The sequence below is a fragment of the Hemicordylus capensis genome, chromosome 7 (assembly GCF_027244095.1).
Source record: "Hemicordylus capensis ecotype Gifberg chromosome 7, rHemCap1.1.pri, whole genome shotgun sequence".
NCBI classification, from domain to species: domain Eukaryota; kingdom Metazoa; phylum Chordata; class Lepidosauria; order Squamata; family Cordylidae; genus Hemicordylus; species Hemicordylus capensis.
In genome coordinates this window covers 10,275,234-10,286,063 of record NC_069663.1, presented here as the reverse complement: position 1 = coordinate 10,286,063, position 10,830 = coordinate 10,275,234, and the positions used below count along the sequence as shown (strand labels likewise).

General features: G+C 44.9%; 1 protein-coding gene across 2 annotated transcripts in view; it reads left to right on the top strand.

Annotated features, from left to right (window-relative positions):
• The first annotated feature begins 4,956 nt into the window (after positions 1–4,956).
• Positions 4,957–10,830, top strand: part of PAFAH2 (platelet activating factor acetylhydrolase 2) — a 28,869-nt gene continuing 22,995 nt past the window's right edge. Inside the window, exon 1 of one of the 2 annotated variants that reach the window (XM_053266691.1) lies at positions 4,957–5,158. In XM_053266691.1, coding sequence (XP_053122666.1) covers positions 5,069–5,158 — 90 coding nt within the window. In that variant the 5' untranslated portion in view covers positions 4,957–5,068. Of the gene's footprint in view, positions 5,159–5,234; positions 5,365–10,830 lie in introns of those variants that run through there. The other variant, XM_053266692.1, reaches the window with a different exon arrangement.

Here is a 10,830-nt window from a genome sequence, read left to right as displayed (position 1 = left end):
GTAGGATCTAAAATTAACTCAGCGGACATCAAAAAATGTGAGCACGCACACATGTGCCCACAGGGGGAACACTATTCACCATTCCTGCTGCCTTCCTTCCTATTTGTGAGCGTTGTGTGGTACTTTTTCCTCCTGTGTGTTTCTTTAAAATTACAGCAACAGCGTGGCCCTTCATCAAAATGAGAATCAAATGTTTGGGGGTCTGTTGTCCCATCAAGGGTGCAGCTATCATATCTGCTATCTCTACCACACACACACACACACACACACACACACACACACACACACACCCAGAAGACCAATTTTCTTCAGCATTCATTCTGTTCAGTTCACTCCACAATGCTTCATTTGCCACAAGAAGTGAAGACCTAGTAGACTTGGACTGCTGCTATGTGGTTAAGTGGCACCCTCTGCTGGATGATGAATCAAGAAGGTAGGGAGATTGTGGGGTTTTGACAGCTGAGTAGCCCAACCCATGCTCAGTAGGCTGGGAAAGATGTCACACAGTCTGGAGACAAACCATACAATTACATACATCATTATGGAAATCATTTGTCACGTTTATGGAAAGTCCAACTTGCACATTCCCTGCCATTGAGAAAATGCTGATAAATGAAAAATCTGTCAATTTTCCAGTATGCAGTACATATTTATCTCGTAAATGCTATAATTTTAAGTATTATAAAAATACATTAAAAGTTACTGGCACGTGAAAGTTCCTCTCCTACAAGCCAGATAAGCATAGCTGGAGGATGCACTCCAATATTTAGCAGCTCAAGTTCTTTGGATACCTGTGGAGGGACACCAAATTCTTCTTCTCCCCACCACTTTACCCCACTCACGCACCCTGCCCTCCCCTTTCTTAATTAGTAGTGGAGCTGCTCAGAAGGTCTTTAGAGTTTGCTGCATCCGCAAAAAGCTGAGTTGCTCCTGATCTTAGAGAGGGAAAAGGAGGCTTTGAAACCCTTTGCTTTATGAACTTGCTTCTATTGTTGCAGGTAAAGTGAAAGGGGGAAATAATTTGATGTAAGAGGGTGTTTTTTGAGTCTAAGAAATACATCCATCTCTAGCCAATTGTGGTTTTCCCAATTGCGGTTTTGAGTATCCGCGACTGGGAAATTGTGACTGGTCTCGCCAACTGTGACCTGGGTATCGTGGTTTGATGAGATTTCTTTGTGATTGGGGGTGGGGGAGTTGGGGGGGCATTCAGAGAATCAATCCACTCATTCCTCTTGCTGACCCCGCAAATCATTTATAGTAATTCTTACCGATTGGTGGGGGGGGTTCAAAAAAGCCTTTTAGTGATTTAAGGGGGTTAAAAAAATGTCCAGAAGTTCAATCTGTGCACTCCTCTTGCTGACTCTTGGCAGTTTTAAAGGGGTTTGGGGGATTGGGGGCAAATTTTGAGCATTTTTTCCTTTATTTTTTAGTCTTTTCAAAACGGTGGTTCCCCTAACCCCTTTTTCCACAGATTTTAATGCCTCACCAACCACGAATTTGCCAACAGTGAGGTTTTGCTGGAATGGAACCCTCTTGGTTGGCGAGGGAATGCCTCTACACAGGCTGGTCTTCAAGCAAGTTTGTGCACCAGTTCAAGACCCTAGACAAGCCGAGCTTCCATGTCTGCCTGCCTCGTCTCTCATATCCTCGAGACCTCATAGAGGAGAGGTATGAGCAGTACAAGAGTACTTTTGGGACATTGCTAAAGCGAGAGACTGGGAGTTCTGTTCTTCTTAACAAGACACATGCTGACAAGCAAAGCTATTGTATAATAGCTACAATATTGTATTCGTGTGTTTTTGTGATTTGTCCTTTTGTAAACTTGCATTTGGAATTTATCTCTACTTGTGTGTAAATGAATTTGTGTATTTGCATATATACATATATGTAGCTTGAGATAGATAGATAGATAGATAGATAGATAGATAGATAGATAGATAGATAGAATTTTGCACCCACTGGTGGAATTATACTGTCATTAAATGAGAGAGAGAGAGAGAGAGAGAGAGAGAGAGAGAGACAGAGACAGAGACAGAGACAGAGACTCTGACTTGTTGGGGTTACATATGCCTATATGCCAGCTACAGGGGGTGTTGTTCCCTCAGGTCTTCTATAGAACTTAGATAAGAAATAGAAACATCAGCTAACAGTCCTAAACTAAAATCACAGTTGCGTAGTTCACACAGTCATTTGAATCTAGGTTTAATGGGCATGATTGTGCGAACACAAGCCAAAGTGGTTTATGGTCCAAGGTGAATCTGAGATTTTCCCCTGGTGTGGGTTTACACATTACAAGTTAGAAACCCACATTAGATTCAAACAATTGTGTGAACCAGGCCAGTATGCTGCACATAGCAGATCACGTCATGTGGACATACAACATTCCTTTACTAATCAAATGCCTTCCCAGAATGCTTGAAGGGATGTGCTAGGAATGTTTTCCTGGAGAGCCTTCTATTTTTCTTGGGGCTACAGCAGTGAAGGCCCTGCTCCTTGCTGATTATCATTTCATTCAGTAAATGTATCGGAGCTATTGCTGGAAATCTTAATAACATGCTTAGTTATTTTTAATTTGCTAATTAAACTCAGGTGTGTAGCAGGCTGCCTAGCGGCCAAGGGACAAAGTTCCTCCAGGGTCCCCCTGGCATGACGCTATCCATACTCGGAGTATGCAGGCCCGAAGGCCCGAGAGAAGCCACACCCTGGCCGGGAGTGTGGGGGAGAAGGCCGCCCACTGCCGCCACAGGGAGTGGCCTGCTCCCCCCCGACGGTGAAGATTATGGGCAGTATGAGTGACCAGACAGCAGAGGACAGCAGCAGCACGGAGGGCAACAGGGCAACATCCCTTGTGGACCCCCTGACCAGTCCGGGCCCAGGAACAGTCACACCCCCTTGTCCAATTGACGCTATGCCTATGATTAAACTGTTTTACGGGAAACAGTCTATCAATGACTGTTAGTCATAAGCAGTGTTCCCTGTAACAGGGAATCCCAGATGATGTTGACTACAACTCCCATAATCCCCAGTTAAAGGCCATTGCAGTGGAGGATGCTGGGAGTTGTAGTCAACAACACATGGGGACTACAGGGATCACTGGTCATGAAAGGTGAATAGAACCTTTAAGCTTCTGAATCAGCTGAGCTTCTGAATTCCAGAGGCATTTGGGACAGAGGCATTGCAAAATTGTTATAGTCGGGGTTCGGCAACCAGACTAGGTCTTAGGAAACCCAGATTCAAACCCACACTCTGCCATGAAACTCACTAGGTAACCTTAGGCCAACCAGTTTTCTATTGCGCAATGGTTCTATTATATAACAGTTAGCACTGTGTACTTTGAATCCTGCGATCTGAATTCATAACTCTGTAGAACTTCCATAGGGGTGGAGAACTGGCTCCAGTTGGAACCTCCAGAAGGTTCCAAGTTCCCTCCCTGGTATTTCCATGTGGGGCTGGGAAAGACTCCTCTCTGCAACCTTGGAAAGCTGCTGCCAGTCAGGGTTGACAATACTAAGCTAGATGAAGCAATGGTCTGACTCGGTAGAAGGCAGTTTCCTATGTTCATTCAGTCTAACCTACTTTTCAGGAGTGTTGTGAGGATAAAAATGTAATAAACATAATTGACCTCCTTTACCGGTTTTTGTGTGTGTTTATAGCTGTTTTTTGCTGGGTTATGGTTATTTTAAATTTTCTAAACTGCTTTTCTCTTTATTTCATATTCAAATGATAAAACATTAGACAATGGTTGTTTTATTAGATATAAACTAGATATTAAATGTATCTCCAATATATAGGTGTGTACAAAATGTGTGTATATAATATTAATGATAGATATATCAGGCGCTATATAAATATGATAAATACATAGTTTTCCCTCTCTGTACTGGGTTTCATGTTAGAATGTATTACCATATAGTTCTGGTTGGATGTAATATATACATAAGAGGTCTTAACTGTGAATTTATAATCTGTATAATTGTCATGAGTGATGAAAACTAGTTGGATTGATGGTTTTGCTGTAGGCTGCTTTACTTTTTATATAATAACATCATCATCGTAATTTCCATCTCTGACCAGTTGCATGATTATTTATTTATTTTATTTAAAATATTTTTATACCACCCAAAACTTGCGTCTCTGGGCGGTTAAAGATAAAGTGTGCCATCAAGTGGATTTTGACTCCTGGCGTCCAGGAGTCTGCTTGTTAGTCAAGCATTTCCCTGCTGCGCCTCTTGAGGTGACTGGTTCTGGGCCGTTAAGCACACACAAATACAGTAAAATTCCATATACAATCAGGGACATCCAGTCTATGTCCAATGCAATCCTTAATTAGGTCATATTGTCATTTTAATTTATTTTTTAAATTAAATAATAATGATTGTGTAAGCAGCATTAAAAGACTGAACTAAAAGGCAGGGTAAACACATATTTTATATACCTAAATCGGGGTTCTCAAACGTGGGTTCCCAGGAGATGTTGGACTACAACTCCCACCATCCACAGCCACAATGGTCGAGTCCTCCGTGATGATGGGAGTTGTAGTCCAACATCATCTGCGATTCGAACCCACGTTTTAGAACCCCTGATACATGAATCTGTCCGGCCACTGTTGAACACAGAATGCAAAGCGATACTTATGCCTCTTCTGCTTGCCTGCTGCCTCAGAGAAGCTGTAAGCTGAGTGTCAGAAAAACAAGGATATGCCGCTCATTAGTCAGCACAGGAGGAAGGAAAGAATTAACGCAAGGAAAGAACCAAAACTCTCTTTTGAAAGAAGCGCCCCTCCACGGCAAAATCCAATGCAGACAGGCGTTGCTTGGTTACAGCTGACAAGATTGTTCAGAAGTTTGGGGAAACTTTTGCTTTTTTCCCTTCTCCAAGCTCCTCCCACAACCCAGAAGCGAAGATCACAGCCATTGGCCCGTGGGAGCCCGAGCCCCCGGCTTGCGCAAACCGATGCGGGCGGAAGTATCGCCGAGACTTCGGTCTTTCCAGGTCATCATCCAGGCTCTTCTTCGCAGCGGCGTTTCCCGTCCAGTTTAGGCTCCCCGCTGAAGCCGAAGAAGCGAGCATGGGGGTCACCCAGTCCTTGGATCTGCCCCAAGGGAAGGGGTCCTACGCCGTGGGCTGCACGGATGTGATGGTGGGCCAGTCCCAAAAGGTACGGCGGTAGCCACGACTCGTATCGGAAGGGTGGGCGGAAGTTCTGCTGCCATAATGCAAGTTTTGTAGAAGTTGGAGGAGGAAGAAGAAGATGAACAAACAAGTGGGAAAGCAGAATGCAAAATGCTGGTGGGGTTCAAAAATGATACCGACCTTTGCTCCCCTTTTCTTGTCCACCTGGTTTGAGAGCTCATGGCTTACATGGTTAGACTTTAAAGCTTTTGACACTGCGTTAAAGCTTAAATTGTGTTAATGTTTTGGTGTTTTGATTTTTACTGTTTTATTGTAAGCCACCCAGAGACGTAAGTTTGGGGGTGGTATATAAATTAAATAAATAGCGGGGAAGCAACCTGCCTAGAGAGCAGGAGGCTGTTGGTTTGAATCCCCGCTGGTGTGTTTCCCAGAATATGAGAAACTCCTATATCGGGCAGCAGCAATATAGGAAGATGCTGAAAGGCATCATCTCAGACTGTGCAGGAGATGGCAATGGTAAACCCCTCCTGTATTCTACCAAAGGCAACCACAGGGGCTCTGTGGTCACCAGGAATCAACACCGACTCGATGGCGCAACTTTACCTTTTAGAGGCTGAGATGGGAACCAGGAAATTCCTGATCTGTATTGTCTGTTCCATAACCGACACTCTCTGTATGGGATAATAGTCCCAGCCTAGCTTGCAGGGTTGTTGGGAATACAGCTGAGACAATGTAACTGGAGCACTTTGAATATGCTGGTGTGCAAAAATAAATGGCAAAAGAATAATTATAACTTATTATTCCCACTGAATAGAAGCAATATGTACAGGGCTTCTCAGTTTTGGGTCCCCAAATGTGGCTGGACTACAGCTCCCATCATTCCCAGCCATAATGGCCATTGCGGGTGGGAATGATGGGACCTGTAGTCCAACCACATCTGGGGACCCAAATCTGAGAACCCCTGATGTATGCAAATGCACTGTTAAAAAGGAACTGTAGGGCTAGCCTGAGCAACAGATCAGGGTGATGCAGCAGCCCCTTTCAGTGAGGAAAAACTGCTTTTTGTGAGGGCCAGTGTTCTCTCTAATTTTTCTCATCTGTGTGCTGAATGAGTTTGGTTCTGGGCAGCAGTATCAAGGCAGTGTGTGCACACACACATTCAGAATGGGGCCTTCCTGATTCAACCTGAGCGAGATCTAAAATGAACTGAGCGGACATCAAAAAACGTGTGAGTGCGCGCATGTGCGTACGCCTTAGAGGGAACACTGGTGGGGGCAGTTGACACTGTTCTGCTTTCTCGGGTGGGGAGGACAGGAGTGCTTGATCCTTTCCCCGCCTCCTGCTTCCCTGCTTCAAACCACATACACGCCCTGCAGCTTTCCAATACGGGATTTTAAATGCAAAGAAGTATTGAACTTTGTTCCCTTTTTATCCTTCCTCCAAAAAGCCCAGGGCTCACGTACTTCATCTTTTCACTTGCCCTTGCAAAAATCCTGTGATGTAAATGAGAGAGAGAGAGAGAGAGAGAGAGAGAGAGAGAGAGAGAGAGAGAGAGAGCCCAATTCAGACATTACGTTGTGCGAGAGATGTCTGTGCACTCATACACATGTTTGTGTGAATGACTGTACCTGTGTTCATTTTAAAAATCTGCCTGGACACAGGCCCTTCAAATGCATGGTACAGATAGGAAGTGTACTTCTGTACCTGTGTTCAGCATGACATGTGAATGACTGTACCTGTGTATATTGTACACTCGTCGTACGGATGTTGAACTTAATTTTAAAAGGGCCGAGAGAGAGACAGATGGACAGACTGACTCTGGCTGGTCACCCACCTACTATGATGCTTTGAATGGTCTTAGCTGCAAGCAGGAGGGGACAAATGTCCCTGGATCCCTGTGGGGAGCGCTGGCAGCTGGGTGACAGCTTGCTCTTTGCTTTTCCCCCCTTGCACCTCTCTGAAGAAGCCTGGGGTGGGGGTGGGGGTGGGGGGCAAGGGCCCACCTTTATTTACCTTTTGGCCCAGGGCCCACTCCAACCTTGCAACACTTCTGCAGATCACATAGTTGAACCTCAGGTCTAACCACTGGTTCTTTGCATATTTACTTCTCGGTAGTTTCTCCTGTACTGGGGTTTTTGTACAATCCTTCTGTACTGGTAGTTCTTTCTGTACCAGGGGGTGCTCAAACGTGGGTCCCCAGGTGCTCTTGGACTACAACTCCCATTGTGTCTGGCAGGGGCGTCATTAGGGAATGGCCCATACCTGGTGGGGTATATGGTGCCCCTGATGAATTGCTCAGGGCCCCACGTCTCATCCGTCACCTCCCTCCTCCATGACCTCTTCCAGAAAGGAAGCGCAGCAGTGGAAGCACCTGCCAAGAGCGGGGACAGAGCTCCTGACCTCCCCTCGCTCTCTGCTACCTCCAGCCTCATAACTGCTGTGTTATAATATTGATTGATTGATTAAGTGCCATCAAGTCGGTGTCGACACTTAGCGACCACATAAATAGAATCTCTCCAGGATGATCTGCCTTCAACTCGGCCTTTCAGGTCTCTCAGTGGTGCCTTCATTGCTGTTGTAATTGAGTCCATCCACCTTGCTGCTGGTCGTCCTCTTCTTCTCTTTCCTTCAACTTTCCCCAGCATGATGGACTTCTCAAGGGAGCTGGGTTTTCGCATAATGTGCCCGAAGTATGGTAGTTTGAGCCTGGTCATTTGTGCCTCGAGTGGAAATTCTGGATTGATTTGATTTGTTCTATGATCCATTTCTTGGTTTTCCTGGCTGTCCATGGTATCCTCAAAAGTCTTCTCCAGCACCAAAGTTCAAAAGCGTCAATGCTTTTTCTATCTTGCTTCTTCAAAGTCCAGCTTTTGAATCCATAGAGTGTCACGGGAAAAACCACTGTCCGAACGATTCTAATCTTTGTAGGTATAGACACGTCACAGCATCTAAATATCCTTTGCAATGCTTTCATTGCAACCCTACCAAGTGCTAGTCTGCGGCGTATTTCTTGAATTATAATATTAGAGACTTTAAAAAAAACCCATATGTAATTATTCTTGGGGTTGTATAACTGAGTTTAATTCCCAAAAGGGGGGCTGTGGGCCCAGGTGCAGGCCTGCTCAACTTAGCCCCCCTCCCAGCTGTTTTTGGACTACAACTCCCATAATCCCCGTCCACTGTGGCCAACAGCCAGGGATTATGGGTGTTGTAGGCCAGCAACTGCAGGAGGGCCAAAGTGGAGCAGCCCTGGCCTAGGGACTGGGTGATGGGAGTTCTAGTCCAGCCACATCTGGGGACCCACTTCTGAGAACCCATTGGGTGTGCAGGATTTCAGCTGGGACCTGTGCACGCTTGCTCAGAAGGAGGCCCCACTGGATTCACAGCATGTGAGCTCAGGATTGTCATTTTGCTGACAACTTAGCTAATGAGCAAGTCAGCAGGTTTGGGGATAGACAGTCAGCATGAAGTGTTCTTGCTGATGCCCAGACAGCACTCACACCCATCCTGCTGATCTCACAGCATTTGAGGAGTGACTTGTGATGCATTTAAGGAGCGACTTGTGACAATGTACAAGTGTTTCCCCTTTCCTCATTAGTTTCTCAATAGAATATCATAGCTAAGAGTCCAACAATGTAGTCCAACAAGTGATGCCATAGCTAAGAGAATAAACTAGATCCCCACTACAGATTTAACCTCTGCCATGCACTCAGCGGGCCAATTTAGATATCCTGTGGAGCCACAATTAAGTCTTGGTTCTGTACCAGTGTTTCCTCTATCAGGAATTCCCAGATGTTTCTGACAACAACTCCCAGAATCCTGGGGTGTTTCTGACTACAACTCCCAGAATCCCCAGCCAAAGGCCATTGCACCTGGGGATGCTGGGAATTATAGTAAACATCATCTGGGAATCCCTGCTAGAGGCAACACTGTTCTGCACAGCATCTCCAAGCCTCAGAAACAAGCACTCCTTGATTGCTCCCTTGCCCACAGATGGGTTTAAAGAATGTTTTTAGTTATTAAGCATTAGTTATTAAGCATGTTTATATACTGCTTCTCAACAAAAAGGGCTCTCAACCCAATTCTGCATCGAAATGTGGTTGGGAAACAAACCAGTACTACTTGTGATGTCTGAACCTACCGATTTTGGTTTATTCTATCCAAATTGCTTCAAGTAAATCAACCATAAAGTCATGAAAGTGACTTTCATGACAGTCACTTCAAACCTTGGATTCAGATTCCAGTTTATTTCAAGGAAGTTGATTAAAATAAACCGAGATCAGTCGGTTCAGATGTCACGACCAATCTTGGTTTGTTTCTAACTGCAGTAGAAGGTAGAATTCTTCCAATATGCCGATGATCAAAGCTGGGAAGGTTCGGAAACATTGCATGGAACTAAGATTTAGCTATGGTTCTGCATGACGTCTGAATGGCCCAACAGGTGGCCTGGATAAAATAGCACCTCTCATATTCAAGTGCACCCCCACCCCCACAGTTTGGGAATAACTTGCCGTATTTATCCAAATCTAAGATGAGAGTTTCCCCCACTTCTTGCCTGTTAAATATTAGGGGCAGGCGTGTCATTTTAGATTCAGATTCCTCTTTCTTTGGGCTAACCTGTATTTAGCCTGTCTTTTAAGTCGCCTTCTATTCAGGTAAATATGGCACTGTGCAGAGTTGTCTTAAGAATTCCTAAAATCATGAATGTGATGTGCTTTGGTAAATTAGAGAATGTTCTATGGATAAAAAGTGTTTGAGGTGCGGTTTTCACACTTGGGTCCCCAACTTTGCCCCTGCTAACTGGGCAAAAGAGGCACCTTAAAGTGGGGACTCCTATATTTAGTGGGGAGAGAGTCACTGTCCCTATCCAACCTCAGCACACCGTACCTCCAGTGGTTGTTGCTGGCCTTGTGTTTATTTTTTCCATTGTGAGTCCTTTGGGAACAAGGGAACATCTTGTTCCTTTTTTCTATATAAACCGCTTTGAGGACTTTTTTTGGTGGAAAGCGGTATATAAATATTCTTAATAATAACAACACCCAGCATCCCCCAGCCATTGTGGTGAGGAAGGATGGGAATTGTAGTCCAACAGCATCCCTCTACCCCTGGGTTAGAGTAATTTCGATCCTAAGCATGTTTACTCAGGTTCACTCAGCCCTGATGAGTACAGTTGGAGTTACTCCATAGTAAGAGTATTTTGTAGACTTGAGAGTGCAATTGTGAAAATAAAATGGGTAGCAGTGTGGCAGTTACTCTAGATTACTTACTCCAGGGTAAAGAGGATGTGGTTTCATGAATGTGCATCTGAAACAATCTGTCCTGCTGAACTTGCATCACTCAGAAGACCAGCTGAGGTTCTGGCTGGTGGGGGCAGAGATTGCAAATGATTAATCATTCTGCAATCCAGACAGAATTGTTAGTTGGCTAGAAAAAAAGACGCTTTGCCCACTCCTGTCTCTTTACGAACATAGGGACATAGGAAGCTGCCATATACTGAGTCAGACCATAGGTCCATCTTGCACAATATTGTCTTCACAGACTGGCAGCGGCTTCTCCAAAATTGCAGGCAGGAATCTCTCTCAGCCCAATCTTGGAGACCAAGTTGCTGCAGACCAAGTTTGAGAACCCTGTATGTAGGGCTTTAAATGGTAATAACCAATAAACATAATTACTACTAAAGGAGTAGTAGGAGTAGGA